Source organism: Humulus lupulus, chromosome 1, assembly GCF_963169125.1.
Source record: "Humulus lupulus chromosome 1, drHumLupu1.1, whole genome shotgun sequence".
In the NCBI taxonomy this organism is placed as follows: Eukaryota; Viridiplantae; Streptophyta; class Magnoliopsida; order Rosales; family Cannabaceae; genus Humulus; species Humulus lupulus.
Window position 1 is genome coordinate 22,078,304 of NC_084793.1, and position 23,851 is coordinate 22,102,154.

At 41.4% G+C, this 23,851-nt stretch overlaps 2 protein-coding genes and 1 long non-coding RNA gene across 3 annotated transcripts; 1 reads left to right on the forward strand and 2 right to left on the reverse strand.

Moving 5' to 3' along the window:
• Window positions 1–13,138: 13,138 nt before the first annotated feature.
• LOC133788924 (uncharacterized) lies at window positions 13,139–14,178 on the reverse strand. The gene is made up of 2 exons (XR_009873416.1): window positions 13,625–14,178; window positions 13,139–13,502 (listed from the first exon to the last, which is right to left on the reverse strand). It is a non-coding gene; the product is annotated as an uncharacterized LOC133788924 (long non-coding RNA).
• A 2,073-nt stretch (window positions 14,179–16,251) lies between these two features.
• On the forward strand, window positions 16,252–19,681 carry LOC133788918 (squalene monooxygenase SE1-like). The gene is made up of 8 exons (XM_062226580.1): window positions 16,252–16,621; window positions 16,927–17,038; window positions 17,130–17,304; window positions 17,416–17,584; window positions 17,683–17,901; window positions 17,988–18,263; window positions 18,915–19,193; window positions 19,295–19,681. Exons 1-8 carry the CDS (start codon window positions 16,376–16,378, stop codon window positions 19,397–19,399), a joined length of 1,581 nt encoding a protein of 526 aa, XP_062082564.1. The 5' UTR covers window positions 16,252–16,375; the 3' UTR covers window positions 19,400–19,681.
• A 2,040-nt stretch (window positions 19,682–21,721) lies between these two features.
• Window positions 21,722–22,537, reverse strand: LOC133796475 (uncharacterized). The gene has a single exon (XM_062234040.1). The coding sequence runs from the start codon at window positions 22,535–22,537 to the stop codon at window positions 21,722–21,724; it is 816 nt and encodes a 271-aa protein (XP_062090024.1).
• Between the last annotated feature and the right edge of the window lie 1,314 nt (window positions 22,538–23,851).

Here is a 23,851-nt window from a genome sequence, read left to right on the forward strand (position 1 = left end):
ACTAGAAAACTGACCTGCTCTAACGCCCTGGCTACCCCAGAACAGTTACGGAGAACGGTGAACCGGAAATTTGACCCGCTACCCAAGTCCTTTGGTTAAAAACGTGATCTAGATGTCATTAACAGGTTAAGGTGTAAAACCAGTAAAAAGGAAAGGGCACTTTTCATTAAGTAAATAAACCGCTCATGAGCCTTTTTAAAATGTTTACAAGTAGTTCATGTTACAAAAGAGTTGCTACAGTTCCAAATATACAATCCCCGCCGGCCTAAGCGGCAAAAATAGGGTAAACCCCTAGTCCCTCTGAGAACTCCTTGACCGTGGCAGTCAAGCGGCCCTGTATGTACATTACATCACCCAAGCTCTCCACTCAAGGCTGGCCAAGCTTTTCCTTTCCTTTACCTGCACCACATAGCACCCATGAGCCAAGGCCCAGCAAGAAAACACAATAAAGCATGATATAATATCAACAACGATCATAATAACCATTCAGGACTATCAGTCCAACAAATAGGTGACAATAGCCAAAAGTCACAATAATGAGCATCGCTCCCTCTAGCCATGTGACGATAGGGTCACCAGGGCTTAACTGAGAAATGAATCTTTCATAAGTTGTTTAGGACATGTGTATGGTGTTTAGTCACCAACATAACCTTCCTCACGACTCTGGATTCGGAACTATGGACAACGTCCCTTAGCCATGTGACAAACAATCACCGGGGTCATATACCTTGGCTATATTCATCTGGTTATAAGCCAGGCAAGCGCTTGTAAGTTTCTCGACCCTAGGGTCGGTCTGGCATTAATGCTATAGAGCCATTCAATGCATGATTCTCGACTTTAGAGTCGGTCCCTGACTAGTCAGTGTCTCAAGCAGGTAATCAGCGTTCAATAGCATTTAATATGCAGTCCATGTCCACATATATCAACCAACATGCCTCAAGTATCAAACCGCGCATGTCATATACCTATACAGGGTGCCACTGTATTCAAACACCGTTTTCTTACCTCTGGTTCGAGTGAGAATAATTATATGAACGACCCCTGAGAACGATCAACCTTTAAATTCCACGACGGTCACCTGGTCATAACCAAAATATAGGATTCATCAATAAAAATGATAACTAAGGGTTCCCAAACCAAATCCCAGCCCCCGAGACCTCAAATACTACCCAACCGGGTACTAGGTCCAACCCCGAGGCCTATGGTTTGAATCCCTAAGCTAAAAACCACTTTTAGCAAATTTTGGCCTTATGGGCCGCGGCCCCAAAAAGTCGTGCCACGGCACGCCCCCAAGCCCTATCTGCCAGACGCTCATGGGCCGCGGGCAACTAGCCCACGCTCAAACCAGATTTCCCCCTGTGCGTTTTTCTCTCAAATCATCATGAATCCTCCTCCAAATATGTAATTAAACCCCCATATAACAACTTTAGCTCACTCACATTAAACCCCAATCAACCTAACACCAAAAACCTCCTTTGATTCATACTTCCCACATCAAAAACCCATGAACTAAAAACTATAAGCAAAACAGAGCATGTATAAAAACCAGTGGCTAAAACTCACCTTAGAACTAATTTTGGACCTCCCACACAAGCTAAAACAAGTCTCCAATCCAGCCCTTAAGTTCCTCTAGCTTGAACTATCACCAAGAACACAAACCCTTCAAAGGAGCAATGAAGAAGATGAAGCTATGGGAAGGTACGGGAAGAGAAGATAGAACCCCTGTTTTACTCTGTTTTATTCTACAGCCTTCTAAGTTATTTAGTCACATATATCCTTCCAAAAAGACCAAAATACCCCTTAAGTCATCTTAAGCCTCCAAAGCCACCCCAAGGGCAAAATTGGTACTTCCCGCTTAACCCGTTAATTATAATTAACGCTTCCCAATTCCCGCTAATCTCAAAATCCTCAAACACTAATAATTCACATCCCGTTACCCTAAAATCCCCGGTAACGCTATAACCACCAATATCACCTCGAGACTCACCCCGAGCCCCGAGCTCAAACCTGTTATGACCAAACCGATAAATCATGTTTAAAGATCGTCTCATGTCGAAATACTCGAACCAATCCACATTATAATGTGGTCTCACAATATATCATTATCGCACATACAAATATACAATTATACCCTCAACGGGCCAAATTACCATAATACCCCTGTAAACAAATGTGGACTCTCATGCATGCATTTAACATTATATTATAATATAATTATCATAAACATGCATAAACACATTTAAATGGCATAGTTGAACAGTTATGGCCCTCCCAGCCTACTAGTCCAGCCATTAACCATAATAGGGAATCCGGGGCATTACACCTGCCATCCCCGAGGAGCTAGTCTCAGTCTCAGACTCTGATTGCCTTGGAACAAACACTCGAGCTGGAGTCGAGCTGTCTATCCTCTTTTGCTTAAGCTCTCTTAGACTTGGACAATCCGTCTTAAGATGCCCAACCATTCTACATAAGAAACATGTCTTTGCTCGGCATTCTCCCAGATGATGCCTCTTGCATCGAGTGCACTTTGGACGAGTCTTCCAGCTTTCATCCTTACTTGCTCCAATAAGTGGAGATACCACTATCTGGGCTCCATGCTCTCCAGCACTCTGCTGCCCAACCACTATACTCTCAACAGCAAGAGCCTTCTCTACCACCTGAGCATAGGTAGAGACTTCATACACTGGGGCAACTCTAATGCCCTGAGCTATTCCAGAGTTCAACCCCTGAATAAACCTTTCCTTCCGAGCTATATCTGTGGGTACCATGTCTAGGGCAAACTTGGCCAACTCATCAAATTTAGTAACATACTCGGTCACTGACGCATTACCCTGAGCAAGATTCAGGAACTCATTCACCTTAGCAGTCTTAGCTACATCACAATAATACTTCTCATTAAATAGCTGCCTAAATTCTTTCCAGTTCATCACAGCTGTGTCTCGTGTCTGGGATACTACCTCCCACCATGTCCGGGCATCATCCCGCAATACACATGTCGCACAGATCACTCTATCGTGACCCACCAGTCCCATACTATCCAGAATGGAGATGATCATACCCATCCATTGCTCAGCTTTGAATGGATCTAGGCCTCCCTCAAAGATTGGAGGATAAAACCTCAGGAATCTTCCACAGAGAAATTCCCATCTGTTCTCAACCCTAGGCTGAGCTGAAACTGATGCCACCCCTGGCATAGGAAAGGAAGGGGTACTCCCCAATAGACTCCGCTGTTGCTTCAAATACCTGATCTCTTCCTCCTACCTCTGCAATCTTAATTGCAAATCTGTAAGCGTCTGTTGATTCAATCTGCAGTCAATAACTTGATCCATTAGTCACAATAAGCAAATCAAGGGCTTTCTCCCACGGGATAAATCTTACCACACCACAAATCATAAATCACTTGCAGTGCTGCAAACATGCCCATGGCATTCATACATACTCATAATCCCTGCTCTTCCAAAACTCAAACCATGCTTCCAACCCCAGCATGCAAATAACACAATTGTATATATATTCACATAGCAGGTAACCATATGATCACAGTCATATATACATATATATATATTCACGGAGCATATAATCATATAGTCAAGAGCCAGGCTCTATCAGAATCTCATGCTCCCTAATACAATGTACAGGTAGAGCATTCACATCTTATTCAAACAGCTATGCACATAGCTACAGAAATAGTTACCATTCCTTGAGTGAAGCTATCTTCAGTGATGAGTGTACATGCCCAGCTTGTCTTCAGGAACCATAAACCTTGGCTGGCTCTGATACCAAGTTGTAACGCCCCAAACTCCAGGGACCGTTACGGTGTGCCTTGTAAACAGTGCTACACTCGCTAATCGAGTCATTTGGCCAAAATCGTGAACTAAGTATGATTAGCAGTTTAGGGATTAAACATGTTGGTTAAGACGCAACGTTTCACTAGAACGTTTAATATATACATTGGGATCCCGAAAATAAAGTTTCAGAGTTTATTACAGAAAATATTTACAACAGGCCGTTCTAAGCGGCAAAACAGGGTTCAACCCTTGTTCCACTTTAAACCTCGGCCGTGGCGGACGAGCAGCTGCATATGTACACGTCATCACCTAAGCTCTTCAACTCAAGGATGGTCCAGTTTCCTCTTGCCTTTACCTGCACCACGTAGCACCCGTGAGCCGAAGCCCAGCAAGAAAACACAATAAAACATGATATAATATCAACAACGATCATAATAACCATTCAGGACTATCAGTTCAGGCAAATAGGTGACAATAGCCAAAAGTCACAATAATGAGCATCGCTCCCTTTAGCCATGTGACGATAGGGTCACCAGGGCTTAACTGATACGTGATCCTTTCATAAGTTGATTTAACAGGTGCATGGTGAATGGTCACCAACATAACCTTCCTCCCGACCCTAGAGTCGTGCCATGGACAGCATCCCTTGGCCGTGTGACAAACAGTCACCGGGGTCATATACCTTGGCCATAAACATCTGGTCATAGACCAGGCAAGCGCTTATAAGTTCTTCGACCTTAGGGTCGGTCTGGCATTAATGCCATAGAGCTATTCCATGCATAATTCTCGACTCTAGAGTCGGTCCCTGACTAGTCAGTGTCTTTCACAAGTAAGACATGCCACCAATCATATATCACATGTTCCTTATCAATAAACGAGGCATTTAGCATGCTTACTAAACAGGTATTACTGCTATTAGGGCCATGCATAAACACAGAGGCTCAAGCTCTGAACAGTATCATACTCAGTATATAAAGCATGTCCCAAACACATGTTTCTCATGCATCATATGCAATAAATCCAGCAATCCAACATGCACCAATAACAACCATGCATGTCACGTTCAACAATTAACCAACATGCATCAAGAATAGCCATGTATGTCATACTTAATAATCAATCCACATGCATCAAGAATAGCCATGCATGTCACATATACACAGGGTGCAGTTTTCTTACCTCAAAGTCGAGCTAGAACGATTAAAAGAATGACCCTTGAGAGCGATCAACTTTTAGTCCTTTAGCGGTCACCTAGTCATAACCAAATATAAGGTATCATCAATAAAAATGATCGACATAAGTTCCCAAATCAATATCTAGCCTCCGGGACATCAATCCCCACTTAACCGGGTACTAGGTACAACCCTAAGGCCTATGGCTTGAATCCCCAAGCTTAAAAACATGTTTTCAGTCAAAATGGCCTTAAGGGCTGCGGCCCTCCCTTGCTGCGCCGCGGTGCATCCTCAAACAGAGAGGGCCCTCCTTCTGTCAGACCCCAAGGGCCGCGGCGCTCAGCCCAGACCAGCAACCGACCACTCACGAACCAGTTTTCCCCCCTATGTTCTTTCCTCTCAAACCAGTCCCTCAAACCATCCCTAAACCTCCTCCAAACATATAATTAAACCCCCAAATAACACCCTTAGCTCACTCTCATCAAAACCCAATCATACCATCAATCAAAACCCCTTTAAATCCATACTTCCATCAAGAATCAAAGGCTGAGAATTTGAAGATCAAAACAGAGCATAACCTGAAACAAGTGACTAAGACTCACCTTGAAACCAGTTTGAACCTTCCTTAATAGCTAAACCAGGTCCACAACTTCAGCCCTTTGAATTCCTAGCTCAAAACCTCAAGATGGCCTCAAGAACACCAAGGGAGATAATGGAGGAAATTGTGTACGGGAAGGGAGGAGAAATAGCTCTGTTTTATTCTGTTCTTCTACAGCCTTCCTAAGTTATATATATCCAAAACCCCAAATGACCAAAATACCCTTAAGCCATCAAAAGCTTCTCAAACTATTCTAAGGGTAAAATTGGTACTTTCCACCTATCCCGTTAATCATAATTAACGTTTTCCAATTCCCGCTAATCTCAATATCCTCAAATTCCAATAATTCATATCCCGTTACCCTAAAATCCCATGTAACGCTATAATCATTAAATTCACCGCGAGACTCACCCCGAGCCCCGAACTTAAACCCGTTATGACTAGACCGAACACTTACATCTCATGATCGTCTCATGTCGATAAGCTCGAACCAATCCACATTATAATGTGGCTATATTAATTAATCACAATCATGCACCCAAAATATACAATTACGCCCACAGTGGCCAAATTACCAAAATACCCTCATAATAATAAATTCTCCCATATGCATGCATCCACCATCATATAATAATATAATTCACGTAAACATGCATATAATAATTAAATACAATAATAAATCAATTATGGCCCTCCCGGCCTCCTAATCAAGGTCCTAAACCTCATTAGGAAATTTGGGGCATTACACCTACCTCTCGGGCCAAACGCAGCCCGGCTAGGACAGCTTCGTGCTCCGCTTCGTTATTCGATGCTTTGAACTGGAAACGAAGGGCATTTTATAATTGGTGTCCCTGCGGTGATACCAAGATGATCCTGGCCCCGTTCTCATTCGAGGCCCTGTCCACGCAGACCTTCCATACGGGCGCCACGAGGACCTCGGGATTGTTGTCTTCCTGAGATACCCCAGAACATTCAACGATGAAATCGGCCAGGGCTTGCCCCTTGATGGAAACTCTAGGGACGTAGAATATATCGAACTGACTTAGTTCCATGGCCCACTTTAAGAGTCTTCCCGATGACTTGGGCTTCTGTAACACTTGCCACAGGGGGTGGTTGGTCAGGACCTTTATGGCGTGGGCCTGGAAATATGGCCAGAGCTTCCGGGATGCCATTAGCAGGAAAAAGGTCAGCTTCTCGATTAATGGATACCGAGATTCAGCGTCCAACAATCGCTTACTTACGTAGTACACCGAGAGTTGCGTCCTTTTCTCCTCCCGTACCAGAGTGGCGCTGATCGTGTGTTTGGTCACTGCCAGATAGAGGTACAGAGGTTCCCTGTCCACCGGTTTTGCCAGGATCGGAGCCTGGGCCAGGTGCTCTTTCAGTTTCCGAAAGGCTTCTTCGCACTCGATTGACCATTCGAAACGCTGGCTTCCCCGAAGGACGTTAAAGAACGAGATGCACTTATCCGTGGCCTTGGAGACGAAACGGCTTAAGGCGGCTATCCGCCCGGTCAGGCTCTGCACGTCCTTGTGCTTTAGGGGAGAAGGCATATCAATCAGTGCCTTGATCTTATCCGGATTGGCTTCTATTCCCCGGAAGCTCACTATGAAGCCCAGGAACTTCCCGGAGGCCACGCCAAAAGTGCACTTCTTGGGATTCAGCTTCATCCCGTACTTCCGAATGACTGCGAAAGCTTCAGCCAGGTCGTCCGAGTACTTCCTGGACATCTTGGATTTGACCAGCATATCATCGATATAGACTTCCATGTTTCGCCCAAGCTGGGCCCGGAACATTCGATTGAAGAACCTTTGGTAGGTTGCCCCAGCGTTTTTCAGTCAGAAGGGCATGACGATGTAGCAGTATATCCCCTTATCGGTCTGGAAACTGGTGTGCTCCTGATCTGCCACATGCATAGAGATCTGATTGTAGCCGGAGTATGCGTCCATGAAGCTCAAGATCTTGTACCCGGACGTAGCATCCACCATTTGGTCGATCCTGGGCAGCGGGAAACAATCCTTCGGACAGGCTTTGTTGAGATCCGTGAAGTCGATGCACGTCCTCCATGTCCCATTTGGTTTCGGCACCAGGACGGGATTGGCCAGCCACACGGGGTACACAGCCTCGCGTATGAAGTTGATTGAAGACAGCTTCTCAACTCCCAGCTTAAGGGCCTCGGCCCTCTCCGTCCCCAAAGGCCTGCGCTTCTGGCGGACCGGGGTCGCGTTTGGGTCAATACTCAATGCGTGGCAGATGATGTTGCGGTCGATCCCTGTCATGTTCGAGTGAGACTAGGCTTGGATATCCTGGTTCTCCTTATCTTGGGAGATGATGGAGGCTCGAACATCCGCCGACAGATTTTTCCCGACTTGGATGACCCGGGTCGGATCGTTGTCGCTGATGCACACCTCCTCTGTCTTGTCCATTGGCTCTAGGACGCGGTCGTCCCCTATCCTCGGGTCCAGGTCATCTTCTTCCTGGATCACCCTCTCAGGAGGTCGATGAAGTCCTCAACGGGCTCGTCCCGGACCATATATATTGGTAGGGCTGACACGTGATAGCATTTCCGGGCGCTCTTCTGATCTCCCCAGACATTCCCCACCCCTCCGTTGTCGCAAGGGAACTTCATGCAAAGATGACGTATAGAGGTGATGGCCCCAAATTCTACTAGTGCGGGCCGACCAAAAATGACATTGTAAGCAGTGGGGCAGTCCACCACTACAAAGATGCAGAACTTGAACGATTGCTGTAACTCACTTCCCAACGTAACAGGGAACTGGATCTTCCCCATGGGGAGTAGAGCGTCTCCGTTGAAGCCGTAAATCTGGGTCGGGCAAGATGCTAGATCCACTTTGGTCAAGCCAATAGTGGTGAAGGAGGGCTTGAACAAAAGGTTGACGGAGCTCCCGTCATCCACCAACACGCGGGACATTAACTTGTTGGTGATTTGCGCATCTATGACCAGCGGGTCATGGTGCGGAAAGTGGATGTTGCGGGCGTCGTCCTCCGTGAAGGTGATGGGGAGGTTCATCAACTTCGAACGCTAAGCCGGGGCCTGGACAAGGGCGCATACCTCCTGATCATGGTCCATTTCGCTCAGGTAGCGCTTTTGGTCGTTCCTGGACGGTCCACCCAGGTGCGGTCCGCCCGAGATGGTGGCCACATGCCCATCCACTCGAGGGGGTGCGACCCCCGATGGGTAAGGCATTCCTGGGCTGGGAGCTTGTGCGACGGGGGCCCCCTGAGGGGCCTACGCCGTCGGTCCCTGCGCATACCCTCCCTGAGGCGGGTATGCCCTGGGCGCTCCCGGGACCGTGGGTTGTCCGGGGCCTGCTGACAGGCCCGGGATTCCCACTGGCATTCTGACCCACTGGTGGAGATGCCCGAGCTTGATGAGATTTTCGATCTCGTCCTTGAGTTGCCGACATTCTTCGGTAGTGTGGCCTACATCCTTATGATAGGCGCACCTCTTGCTGGTATCCCTTGGATTCCTTCCCCCCTTGAACATGGGGCTAGCCTTCCGGTAGTGAACCGCCCTTTCTGTGGCCAGGTAGATGTTCTCCCTGGTGTCCACCAGATTGGTGTATTCTGAGTATTGGGGCTCGTAGCCCCTTTTTCCCTTCTTGACCGGCTCAGGCCGGTTCTGGCCTTTGCCAGATCGCTTCCCCAGGGAGGGGTTCACGCTCGCTTCTGTCACTCCCGCCTACGACTGCTGGGCCTCGACGGGGGCGGCGCTGTGACCTGCCGGCGCGGCCCCATATTCGGAGAAGTGGGTGGATTGAGCTGGGGCATATCCCGAAGCGGCAGGACCATACACCGTAGGGGTGTAGGTGACTCCAGGCGTAATAGCCGGTCCCAGGGCGATCGGGGGCGCGGCATAGGACTGCGCTGGGAACTGTACCCCGTACCCCGGGAACGATTGGGCGTTGGGCTGTGGTGCCGGAGGCCACCTGAAAGCCTAGATCTAGGCCTCTTCCCAATTGATAAACCCTTGGGCCCTCCTGACGAACTCTTCCAGGGTAGCCGCCTTGTTACGCTGCATGTCGTCCCAGAGAGGGGACCCGACTCAGATTCCGGATTGCAATGCTACTAGGCGCTGTCCGTCGTCCACCTTTGTCTTGGAGGCTTCTTCAGTGAAGCGCTAGATGTAGGCCCTCAATGTCTCTGTGGGGAGCTGTTTGATATTTGCGAGGGTGCTGATCTGCATGTCCATCCTCATGGCGGCCACAAACTGCTTGCGAAACGATGACTACAGTCCGGACCAGGATTGGATGGATCCCGGCTTAAGTCTTTTCCACCACTCTTCGGCAGGACCACCTAGAGTGATCGAGAAACAGAGGCATTTGTCGTCGTCACTGACGTGGGCCACTGTCATGAGCCGGTTGTATCGGGACAGATGGTCCCTGGGGTCGGTGTTTCCAGTATAGGCGGTGTGGCTTGGCATCTTGAACCCCTTGGGGAGTACAGTGTCCAGGATGTGCCTCGCGCAGGGCTCTTTATTCTCTTCATCGGAGTCGGTATCCGTTCCTTCCTGTTTGCGGACCAAACAGTCCGTGACCTTTTTCAAAGCGGCCAGCTGCTCCATTAGCTGCCTGGTCGTGCCGTCCTCCAGGGGGATTCTTTCGTTCCTCCTGTCGTTGATGTTGTTCCTAAGGTCGCCACCTCGGGGGAGAATTTTTTCCTTACGGGCCCGCTCCTTCCGAGCGTTCAGTCCGTCGCGTAGGTCTATCCGGGACGTGTCATCCCTTGAACTAAGGGCATGACGCTCCTCGCTGCGCGGCCGCTCCCGACGGTTTTTGTTTACCGAGGCGCTTGGGTGCAAAGACCTTTCCCGTTCGTCTCGCCCTGGGGCGTGCCGGGACCGTGCGTTCCGCAGCTGCGTCCCCTACGGATCGATCAGGCGGCCTCGTCCTGGGATGGGGCGCACCTTCTCTTTCCTAGGGAGCGGCCGGGAATGGGTCCCGGCTTTTGTGACGGGGGTGCTCCTTTCTCGAGTCTTTCCACTGGCCTTCTTTTTCTCCCTGTCCGGGTTTTCTGGGGCTGGCTCAAGAAACTGCTCCGGGGGAGGGGCCGACCTTGCTTCTTCTGGGACCCCGGCTCGGGTTTGTGGAGCGGGCTGTTGCGCTCCCGGAAGTGGGCCAGCTACGAGATTGGTTGCCGGGCCCTGCGCGGCTATGAATGCCTGCAGGGCTTGGAGAAACTCTTGCATCCGTCGATGCGCCTCCGCTTGCTCAGCGATCCTGACCTCCTGGTCTAGGACTTGCTGCCTCAGTCTAGTCACCTCTAGGTCCTTCTGGTTGGGCTCTCCTTCGGGGATCTCGGGATCCACTGCTTCGTCGTGGTACTCCCCCTCATTTTCCTCAACATAATACTCCTCCTTGTTCTACTCTTCATACTCTGTCCCACCCTCATAGTCCTGTGACTCGTCATGGTGAGATGTTTGAGGAGGCGCGTTCTCGGGCAGATTCTGAGGAAGATGCTGGGAAGGCAATGGATCTTCATTACCTTGCTGTGGATTACTAGGGTCAAAAGTTATGTGTCGTGTGTTCACCATTGTAGTAAAGGCTTGGTGTTAGCACTAGCTTTCTTCAGCTCTCAATGAAAGCACCAAAATGTTTACCGAGATTTTCGGAAACTACACTAATGAATATTAGCTAAGAATAATGATATGGAATGTAGAAGATTAACACAGGATTTTTACGTGGTTGGGGCGTTAATAAGCCTTAGTCCACGAGTCAGTTGTATTAGAGCTTGGAAAGTCTTTTACAATGGAGTTTCTCTCTATTTTTTGACAGAGTAACTATATACAAGTCGAGAAAATATCCTTTTTTCAGTGCTCTATCGCCTGTATTTATAGGCTCATAGGAACACTGGATCTGGGCCGGGTATGACCCAGGCCCATCAAAGATGTGGATACTCTCGGCTTCTCTGGTGGAAGCCCAATATAAAAGATAAAACATACATAGGTTCAAGACTAATTAAGGCCCAATAGGGCGGCCCAAGGACTATACTTTGCCCGACAGAACGGTGCTTTTAGTCTGGGCACTTCGACTTACGAGGCAGATTCAGGGGACAAAATCAGTCAGAGTACTAGGCAGTGCAGATCTGAAACAGCGGCGTGCAATCCCGAGGTGGCCTTTTCCGCAGGTGAAAAGTGGGGACAAGCCCCACGAGTCGTGGGGTGGCTTCAGGGTCACGGATGCTTTTCCTTGCCAAGCCGGGAGGACCTGATCCAGGTTCGTTTACCTTTGTCCCTCTTCGTTTACCACAGGCCCGGACCGTTTACCAGGCTCCGGGATCGTTTACGTATACTTCAAATGTAATCCGACATTAGTACGTTTCCTGGACGACTGTCCTGGATCACCATCCCGGACACCATCCGGGTCCAGAATCATACTTAGGGCCGTGGCCCTTGGAAGCTTGGGCCGGGCCCACATCCGAACGTCCAGATCATGGGCCTGGACCATCGTCCCGGGCCCACGACAAGAAATGGGGATAACAAATATAAATTCAAATATTATAAAATATAATTATTATAATAATATTTAATAATTATATTAATATAAATTCATATGTTGTAAAATATTATTATTACAATAATATATAATACATAATAAATACATTATATATAAGTGTCCTATGTGTAGAAATAGTATGACTATGTCATGCATGAATGAATAAGAGTGTAAAAGAGGGTGCAATAAAATTAGGTACCCTGGACTTAAATTTGAACAATAAAATTTTATCAATATGACCAAACTGTGCTCAGTTATACATAATTAACTGATTAAATTTGAATTTGAAACTCATATAATTGATGACAGTTTGGTCATATTAATAAAATTTAAGTTCATGATACCAAATATGTACGATTTCAAATTACAGAGTACTAAATGAGTATTATTGAAAAAAATTAGGTACCAAATATGTATTTCGGGGGAAACACATAATAACAAATGAGTATTTACTTTATATATTTTATTACTTTGAGCAAACAATCTAAGACGCCACTTTGTGCAAATCCCTATCAATTTCTTATACCAAGTAATAAGTCTTATTAGATAACAATTTAGACAAAAAAAAATATTTGTCATAATAAATTGAGTGACTCGTCATTTGTTGTTTAAATTGATATAATAGATGGAAGATAATAAATGGGACATGAGATGAGATGTTTAGTATGAGCAGAGAGTGGATCCCCAACTAATTAATTAGTGTAAAATCACTAAAGCCCCTAGCTAATAAATTCAGTATCACTAAGGTTGTTAAATACTTGGTCCACTTTTATTAAATGTGTGCAACAAACACAACTATATATATAACGTGGTCAAACTTCCTCCATTCATACATAATATTATTGTTATGCCATCTCACCTCAATTTTAATCTTTCTTGGAAAGTAACAGTCCTCTTATGTCTTGCTCCTTTACCTAATTTGTTTCTAAATAATAATATCAATAAGTTTTAAATAATAGAAAAAGGAGTTTTCATTGAACATAAAGAATCAATTAATATCTCCATGAAATAAAACGCTGTTATTTTTTAATCTAATTTGTATTATTATTTATTATTTTTGTTAAGTAAATAAAATATATATTAATAATAAGTCAATTGAATATAGTCCATAGCATTAATAACAAAAACTTCATCTAAGGATCTAATATAACACCAACATTCAATCATTAAAAGTGCGAAGTAATCTATATTTTCTGCAAATGACAGATCAACATAGATCAACTCCATTAATAACTATCACCCAATAAACTTCCAAAAGAAGGGGGAAATAACGATTCCCTTATTCAAATAAGAAATAAAGGACACAAACAAACGATCAATCATGCTCAGGTGTCCCGACACTAGAGATTGGGGTACCATGTAACATGGGTCTATATAGATCTTGGAATCCCCCAAATCTAGAAAACTGACGAGAGAATCTTTGAAGCCCCTGCAAAAGTAGATTGAACAATTCAAAATAAATCCAACCTCACAATAGGACTCGAAGTTATCCTCCTTCGCCATATAAACTAAATTCCTGACTAATCTAGCAGGCTAGTAGAAAAACTCCACCTTTATTATAGAAATGACACAAAATAAAAGAAAGACAACATTGAGATAGCAAGAGGAAGGAGCAGTGGGGGCAAGACCCCTCTTCAAATCCACAAGAGTGAGCATGACGAGGCAGTGCATCCCCGTAACATGAATCCGACTTTGTCCATGCTGGAGTGAAGCCACTAGCACTCCCAAAAGCAGTGCAGCCCATATCCTCCCTCCTTTCCCCCATATCGCACCATCATCAAGATCAAGAGTGAAGATCCTTTCTTGGCTAGGGACTTCCGCACGCACAGCAGAAGCCAGCGCCGACATCCACAGCCGAGAGGTAGACCAAGTTGATGTTGGAGGCGACTCTCTCAAAGTGAAAAAAAACCCTATTCGAGAGTTAATATATTTTGCTCTACTATATTAATATTATTAATTTTTTTTTGCCTTTTGTTGAAAAAAAAGTCAATTTTGTTTACCCCTTTAAAAGGTAATGACAAATAATTTAGATCTAGCCTTAACATCTATGTGTAAATTATGTTAAAACAAACGAATTAATTAAAAATAAAAGAGTTTATATACATTTTTAGACCCAGTGTTTTGTCTCATTACCTGTTTGGACCTTGTGTCTTCACAAATTACTTTTTGGACTTTATGTTTTATAAAATAGTTCAAATAGATCCCTAAACCCGATTTTGATCAAAGTTTTTTTGAACTAAATTCACAAATTATTTATCAAACTAACAACTCAAAACAAAAATACAGTTATTCTGTCTAAGAACTGTGTTGTTATATTCAATTTTTTATTTATCAAAATCAGATTTAGAAACCTATTTGAACTATTTTACAAAACACATCATTCAAAAAATAATTTATCAAAATACAAATTCCAAACAAATAACAAAAAAAAAAAATATAAGTCAAAAAAGATATAAACCAAAAATAAAAACGAAAGTAGAATTCAAGTTTTAAGTCAATAAATTGTTTTTGAATATAATAAAGTGTATTGACAAAATACCGCTCTAGACCGTTGACTAGGCCTCACTATTTAAAAAATAATAATAAAAAGTCAGTCATTGGGTACTAGCTGTTAGAGAATAGAATCCCACATGGAAAGTATGTGGGATCATCATACCATTTATAAGAGTATGAGTTACTCCACTCATCACCAATTGGTTTTGAGATGGAACCTCATACTTCTTACCATGCATCACTTTCCACATTCTAACATGGTATCAGAGTCAAAGAAAACTCTAACGAGTATGTCCGATCCAAATCCAAAACCGGTCCAAAAAAAAAGAGAGCCAAAAGAGCCCTTTGTGATTCGGGGATAGTGAGCCAAAAAGAGCCAAAAGAGCCAACGAGCCACTTGCGATCAAACCGTCCAAGATTGGTGAGCAAAAATAGCCACCATCTTGAGGGGGGATGTTAGAGAATAGAATCCCACATGGAAAGTATGTGGGATCATCATACCATTTATAAGAGTATGAGTTACTCCACTCATCACCAATTGGTTTTGAGATGGAACCTCATACTTCTTACCATGCATCACTTTCCACATTCTAACACTAGCTACTAATTTTAAATAAAATAATAGTACGTACTTATGAGTTAATATTATGATAAACTATTAATATCACGAGCACACCACCGAGTTAAATACTATTGACTAATTAAATTCAGTCCAATTTGGAGTGCCTGGTTGTACCATTTTTCTTGACTCTATATGTATATAAATAATCAGGGTGTTCTATTTCCACCATTTGTTTCAATTTTTACGTTTTGGTTTATAAAAAAAACAAGAAATTTTTTTTTTTACTACATAATTTTTGGTGAAGTGATTTATACAATCATGATCATACATTTAAAGCCAAGAATGGCAATAAATAATCTAAGCATAAACAATGTAACGTACAACTGTCCTCTCCCTCAATTTATTATTGTTATTTTTATTAAAAAAAAAGTAATTGAATCATTTAAGATTTTTAAAAAAAAAATAAATATATACAGAGTAATAGAAAAATTATATTAATCCAAAAATACTCACCACGTACAAAATATATATATATATATATAAATTGCTAAAAAATAAAACAATTTATACAATATTTTATTACTCAATTTTTATTTTTGCCTCACCTTGACCCACCCTTTTGCCGTCTTCCAAAACATTTTGAATCCCACATTATATAAAAATGAGATTTTTTTCCCTCTAACTTTCCTATAAGAATATTAAATTTATTTCATACTTAATTTAATTAAAATATTAAGGGTTTATACATTTATTGGATAAATTTAAATCAGCCAATATTCATTCTAATAAAAAAAGAGATATATTATGTATTTGATAAATAATTGAAGAAAGTTTTTCTATTTAGTCCTCCCATTTAATTTGATAAATAGTTGAAGATAGTTTTTCTATTTTATAAAATATAGACGGTTATTTGGATGTGTTTTTTACATAATATATATTTTATATTTCAGAATTTACTAATTTACTTCTACATTTTATTTTTTAATGTGTTTTTTTTTTTTTTGCCGTATTTTAAATGTGCATATTATAGAATTTACTTCATGTTTTATTATTTCAAAAGAAAAAACAAACGCACTTGTCCAACTCTATAAATACCCTGCAAGCTATTCTCTTTCGCCTAACTTGCACGTAAAAACAGGAGTAGATAGATAGAGAGAAGTAAAAGCAAGAAAATATAGGTCGAGATTTGTAAAAGGGATAAAGAGAAAGAGAAAACTAGGGATCCAAATCCAAATCCAAATCCAAAGATGGTTTATGATCAGTATTGGCTTGATGGAGTCATAGCTTTATTGCTGGGGTTTGTGTTCTTGTATGTTTACAGAGGAAAGAAGATGAGTAACAAAGCTAAATCAATGGAGTTAAACAGAAATGGGTTTGTAAAGACATCATCAAACGGCACCGTTTCTCATTCTGATATGGCAAACGAAGGTACAGATGTCATCATCGTTGGAGCTGGAGTTGCCGGTGCAGCTCTTGCTTACACCCTTGCCAAGGTGAGTCTTTTTTCTTCAAAATCCATTGAAAAAATTCATGTTTTATCAACAACCAAGAGAGACCCATAATGAGTTTTAGTCTTATGAATACAGGAATATATAACGTTTGAGTAATCTTTGAAAATAGAATGATTTTTTAATGCAACCTGCAAAGTAGTTTTTACGTCGAGTAAATTGGACACGGTGTCAAGTGTATTCGATAGGGTTTCAAATGTATCAGAAAAACAACTAAAGACCTCGTGTTGAAGTTTCCTTAGTGTTTGTGGTTATGATCTGAAACTGTACTGGGTTTTTTTTCATGGCAGGATGGAAGAAGAGTTCATGTGATTGAAAGGGACTTGAATGAGCCAGATAGAATTGTTGGTGAGCTACTTCAACCAGGAGGGTATCTAAAATTGATAGAGTTGGGTCTTGAAGGTATGACCAAAACTTAAAAATTACATAACAAATATAATCACTTTCGTTCTATGATCTGAATATCTATTTGTATTTGGTTTGGTTTTGTTAGATTGTGTGAAAGAGATCGACGCTCAAAGAGTTTTTGGCTATGCTCTTTACAAAGATGGGAAAAGCACGAAACTTTCTTATCCTTTAGAAAAATTCCATTCTGATGTGGCTGGCAGAAGCTTTCACAATGGAAGATTCATACAAAGAATGCGTGAAAAGGCTTCATCTCTTTCCAAGTATTATCTCATTCCTTTCTGAAAAATTTAGCTCTGTTTTTGTTTTTATTGGCAACTAAAGTAGTAATAGAATTTGAAACATGATATCATGGTTGATGATGTTGTGTGCAGTGTGAGATTAGAACAAGGATCAGTAACTTCTCTACTTGAAGAAAAGGGAACAATCAAAGGTGTTCAATACAAAAACAAGGCTGGTCAAGAGCTGACTTCTCATGCTCCTCTGACTATAGTATGTGATGGTTGTTTCTCAAATCTAAGACGCTCTCTTTGCAAGCCACAGGTAACCAAGACAATACTAATTGGCTTTAGATTGTAAACATAAATAAGTACCTTTGTTAAGATTTGATTAAATTAATACTATACTTACTATTGGTGTAGGTTGAGATTCCCTCCTCTTTTGTTGGTTTGGTATTAGAAAACTGTGATCTTCCATTTGCCAATCATGGCCATGTGATCTTGGCAGACCCTTCTCCAATCCTGTTTTACCCTATCAGCAGCACCGAAATTCGGTGTCTAGTTGATGTGCCTGGCCAAAAAGTTCCTTCTGTGGCCAATGGTGAAATGGCTACTTATTTGAAAAGTGTAGTGGCTCCTCAGGTAACCATGATCAACAAACATATCCAATCATTCACTTTCATGTAACAATTTTTTTTTGGTGCTGATTTTTCTGATGTACTCTTTAGATTCCCCCAGAGTTGAATGCTTCTTTCATAGCTGCAATTGACAAAGGAAACATCAGAACCATGACAAATAGAAGCATGCCTGCCTCTCCTTCTCCTACTCCCGGTGCATTGTTGATGGGGGATGCGTTCAACATGCGCCACCCTTTGACTGGTGGGGGAATGACTGTTGCTCTCTCGGACATTGTTGTTTTAAGGGACCTTCTTAGGCCACTCCATGATCTCCATGACTCATCCGCACTATGCAAATACCTTGAATCCTTTTACACTCTTCGTAAGGTAATCATACTAAAATAAAATCCTCTGTCCAAACTAGTGTATGAGCATCGAATGTTAGAATTTGAATTACCTTAAACAACATGGAATGGAAGAACATAGATAACAAAGATTAAGCAAGCACACAACATAAATCTTTTGCAAGTTGCTATAGAAATCTTAAATTCAAACCCTATGACATGTTCCTACATAGCCCATGAAGAAATTAAAGAGAAGAACATATTGTAAAAAAAAAATTCAGCGGAAGCCTTACTCTAATGTTCCATGGCTGGAACATTAGAATTTGAATCCATGGCTGGAATGGATTAGAGGGTGATAGTCTTCTGACACAATACAATCTCTATAATGTTCCCTAGATTGGGTGAAGAGAATTAGAAAGACCGTATGTTTCAAGAACCATAACCTTTCTTTATTGACTATTAGCATCAGTTATTGATATTTTTAATCTGGTTCTTCACCAAATTAGAAATAGCACTTGTAGCATCCACACATTCATTGATTTCATAACAGTTTAATAACAATAACCCAACGTCTTAGCATATCACTTTAAATGACCAACTTTAGAATAACACTGCACGTTTACACATGTGGCTCACATATTGGATTTTACGCAACATGGAACTCTAGTCTCATTGTTGATGGCTTTGTTTGCAGCCGGTAGCATCTACCATAAACACATTGGCTGGTGCCTTGTACAAAGTGTTTTGTGCCTCCCCTGACCCTGCAAGGAAAGAGATGCGTGATGCTTGTTTTGACTATCTGAGTCTTGGTGGAATTTGCACAAATGGACCAGTAGCTCTGCTCTCTGGTCTCAACCCTCGTCCATTGAGCTTGGTTCTCCATTTTTTTGCTGTTGCTGTCTACGGTGTTGGACGCTTGTTGATTCCATTCCCTTCGCCACAACGAATGTGGATCGGCGCCAGACTGATTTCGGTATGACAAACACTCTCACTCACTCTCTCGGACTAGTAATCTACAGTCCATTGCTCCAAGTTGTATTATTGCTAAGAACAACATTCCTATATTCATTGCAGGGTGCAACAGGTATAATTTTTCCCATTATAAAGGCAGAAGGAGTCAGACAAATGTTCTTTCCAATTACTGTGCCAGCATATTACATAGCTCCTCCTGTTCACTGAGGAAATATAAACACCAAATTCAGAAGTGTAACATGTAAAACCAGAGGTTGTCATAGGTGTAATTTACTTGTCACACAAGTTAGTTGTAGGAATCAACATTGGTTCTCCCTTTGCAAAATGAAAAATAAGGTGGGGATCAATGTTTCACTTGGGCCAAAAAAATATGCCCATGATTTTATATTTTATTTATCTTAAAAGTTTATTGTAAGGACCTTATAGAGAATGGATATTTCACAACCCTTAACTAAATGAATCAATATATGTCCTATCAAATTTTATTTATTCAAAAGGGTAAGTCACTATTTGAAATAGTGGAGGCATTCAATTTTCCAATCTCAAATTACACAAGAATAGATATCTTTGAATGTTAAATTGGAAGGAAAAATGAATTGTACGAAGAATAATTGGCAGTCATAATGTGAAACATTGTATTATGAAGGCCTAACAAGACTATTTAGATCACTAAAATTCATAGTCAAAACTTGTGGAAGGGCATACGTACATATACACACACGTTTGACTCCAATATTCTACCAAAACCAAAGTGGAGACAATACTAACTTTTCACGACAGGGTCTTCTGCTTAGAGCAATGTCAACCTAAGAGAACTTATATTGGGGTTATTTACTTTTTTTTTGGTGTGTGAACCACATGTCCGGAAAGTTTGACCTACCTTTTTTTTTTATTGGTTGAGATATCTTTTTGGTGGTTGTCTTAGTCTTTGAGCTCTCCCCTCGTCAAAATCTTCCCGCCACAAAAGTCTTTCCAACTATCTTTAGATGATTAAAAATCTAATGAAACTAACACGTTTGAGGGGTTATTCCATAACCGAAATTCCGTATTTTAATATTAACAAATGATTAGAGATAAACAATTTAATTAATGCGGAATACTATTTAAGTTGTTTAAACTGATTCCAAATTTGTTAACACAATTGATGCAAATATTAAAACAGAAATAGGAAAATAGGTAAAAAAATCAACATGGAGAATTTTTACGTAGTTCAAAAATCATTTCAGATAAGCTACATCTACGGGGGCCACGCCCAGAGAATAAACCAATTAGTAAAGAAATAATGTGTACAAAAGCATTGTATTAAACAGTGTAAGACTCTCTCTTAAACTATTGTCACAATCTTGTTGTGCTCTTCTCTACGAATCTGGTTTTGATGAAATGCTGATTCTCTTGCAATCCCTTCAAAGAATAGCGAGTGCTCACTTCCTCCCGAAGTGAGACTTAGAATCCTCTCCCAAAGATTCTTATGAACACGTTCACAATAGACACTACATGTTTACAAGGGACTAGATAGATATCCACAAGTACACTCATCACTCTCGCAAATATTAAGGTGAACAAATTTAATCTTTACAAATAAAACACTCTTCAAAATAACATAATGTTTACAAATTTTCTAAATGGAAGAGGTGAAATTTCCAAAGGCCTTGGCAATGTATTTATAGGAAAAGAAATTTACAAATGCCATCATTTTCTGAGATCTTTGTAATCAATTTGCAAATTCCATTGATTTAGGAAATCAGCCAGCCAGATGAATTCTGTGTCGACAGAAAAGGAAACTGATGAGTCATCGACGCCATCAGATTTATCTGGCAGAACGAACATGGTCATTTCTTTTGACCATGTTTATTTTTTAAACCTTTTTTATTTCAGAATGAACATAATCCCTGAAAATATTCTCACAAGATAAAACACAATATTTTACCAATAAAGATTGATTGTGATAAATAAGGTAAAAATTATGTTCACACTAAAAGAGATTTTTACTTAAAAAACTAACTGAATGATGGGATAATTATTTAAAGATATGTTGCTGATTTTTTGTAATTTTAAAATATTTTGTCTAAAAATAAAGTTAGCTAATTAGGGTTTTACAATCTCCCCCTTTGGCAACTTGATAGACAAAAATATTTTAAGACTTTATTTTGAAAGACTTGCAAAGACAACCAGGTTAGAGCAAAATAGTAATGTAATTACTCCCCTTGTGACATTACTCCCCCTGCGATAGTTATCTCGATAACAACAATAACAACACAAACAAGATAATCAATTATCACAATGACAAAATAAACATAGAACAAGATAAACATTCTCCCCCTTGTTGTCTATCAATAAGCCAAAGGAGAAAAATAATACAAACAAAAGAAGCTAAACGAAAAGACACAAAAATCGTTCTTTTACAATTTATTTAAATAAAAAACGGTGCAACCAAAACATAGACATGGACACATGGCATCATTTGGAACGACCCACAACAAATTGAGACATCATGGTGCGTTGAAGTTGCTCTATGGTCGAGAGACAATTCTAGAGACTGTGAACATCTGTCTGAACAGTTTCCAAAGTGGTCTTGACACCAGCGAGTTTAGTGATGACATAATCAACATTGCCAGCCTTGAGAGCAATCCCTTTAGTCGTCTTGGCAGATGAGGATTCCTTCTTGAGTTTGTAATCTACACCGGCAGTGGGAGGTGTCACGATTTCATATTCCAATCGGAGAGGCTTTTGAGAATCAAGAAACTTGTAGATCAAATGAGGAAACACCAAATATTGACCTTTCTTTCTGGCATTTCCTAAGGCAGTGATTTGATTAAAAATTAGAGTAGCAAGATCAACTTGGAGACCAATCCCGACTTTGAACAGAAAGAAGGTCGTGTCAAAGGTAATGGTGGATGTATGAGTGATGGGAATCCAGTTGTTGATGGCAACTTTGTGAAGCACGACATAGTAATGAGTAAGATCAGTCACTTTGAGAACCAAGTGTTGTTCCCAAACCATATTATGTCCCACCAATTCAGATAAAACCGTATCTTTGTTGAAATCCACCGCATCATTGGTAACAACAAAAGGCACATTTAGAACCTTGGCAATTTTAGCAGCACTAAACAAATACCAATGACCCCAAACATAAACTTGACTAAACATAAAAGACTTGCTATCAAACAATTCATCATTAAGATTAGCATAGAATTCCTGAACAACCCAAGGGACAAAACCATCAAATCCAGTTAAAGATCCCAACCACCCTCTATCCTCAATATTCTTAATGACCCCGAAAACTCTATGGGCAGAGAAATAAATTTTTTTCTCACAAATAACATCTCTATGCACATAATGCTTCATATTTTTCTCATTGTCATTGAAACGGGAAATTCAAAGAGTGATCTTTAAAAGATGAACGTGTTGTGGCTTTAGGAACCACTGGTGACTTTGTGCGGATCTCAGGAATTTTCACAGCTTTCTTGCTCTCTGGAGAAACAAAAGGGTCCTCTGATGGGTCAGATTTGGCTTCGGAGGCAACATCATCATCAATTGAGGCATCATCTTCAAGTGGATCAACATCAGAGGGTACAAAAGCTTCAGATGGGTCAGATTCAGAGGAGGAACATGGTGGAGGAATTTTCTTCACCTTTGTCCGAAACTTGGATAGAGGAGTGGAACCCATGGGAGAAGATGCCTTTGGAGTGGAATCTGAAGGGTGAGAACCTTTGGATGTAAGGGATTTTCGAGAAGAGGAAACCTGGAACCACCCTTTGTTTTTCTTCTTGAGTGCAAGAACATCAGGAGATTCGGTGGAGTCAGAATGGGTTTTGGCTGAAGCACCTTCATGATCAGCGGCATCATTAGAGAGAGATGCTCGGGCCTTTTTGGAAGACCCAAGGATAGAGGCGAGCGAAGCCGCCGTTGAAGGAGGTCCAGGTGGAGCTTTGGGGGCTTCGAGGTCCAGAATGACCACGACTTTGCTCGTGGTGGTGGATGCATCAATGAGGCTGGGTTGAGAAAAAGTACTATCTCGAGCCTTTTTCTTGGTGAGTGATGGTGATGCAGTCAGCGAGCCAGCCTTCAAATCCTTGAGAGACCGAGACCCACTTCCTCTAGTTTTCACCATGGTTGCAAGACAAAGAGAGAAAACTGCCACAAGGAAAAGAGAAATCAAAAAAGAAAAAGAAGAAGAAAGATGGCGACAATTGTGAGAATGGGGCCTTAGTTGTCTGAATATAAAGAATGAAAGAGATAGGGATTTGATCTTTATTCCCTTTTTTTAGAATTAAAAAGAATATACACTTTTTTAAAGTGCGCGATAATATCCCAAAAAAAAAAAAATTAACTGCCAACATTAACACACAAAACAAAATTGGGAAACAAGCCATAAAAAAGAAACATTTGATCTTAAAAAAAATGCGGTAAAGACAAAACAAAATTGATACAACTTGCCCTTTTGATACACACAGATTTCATTCTCATTTATATTTAATATATATATTTTTTATTATTATTTATATATATATAACCAAAGGTACCAAAAATATCTCATTTTGATTTGTGCCCAATGTCTTCGTGCCCTATCAGCAGAGAGAGAGTAACAACCATTAATTCACAACATATTTTTATTATAAGGTTAGAGAATATATTTAATATATATTATGCTTTTAATTT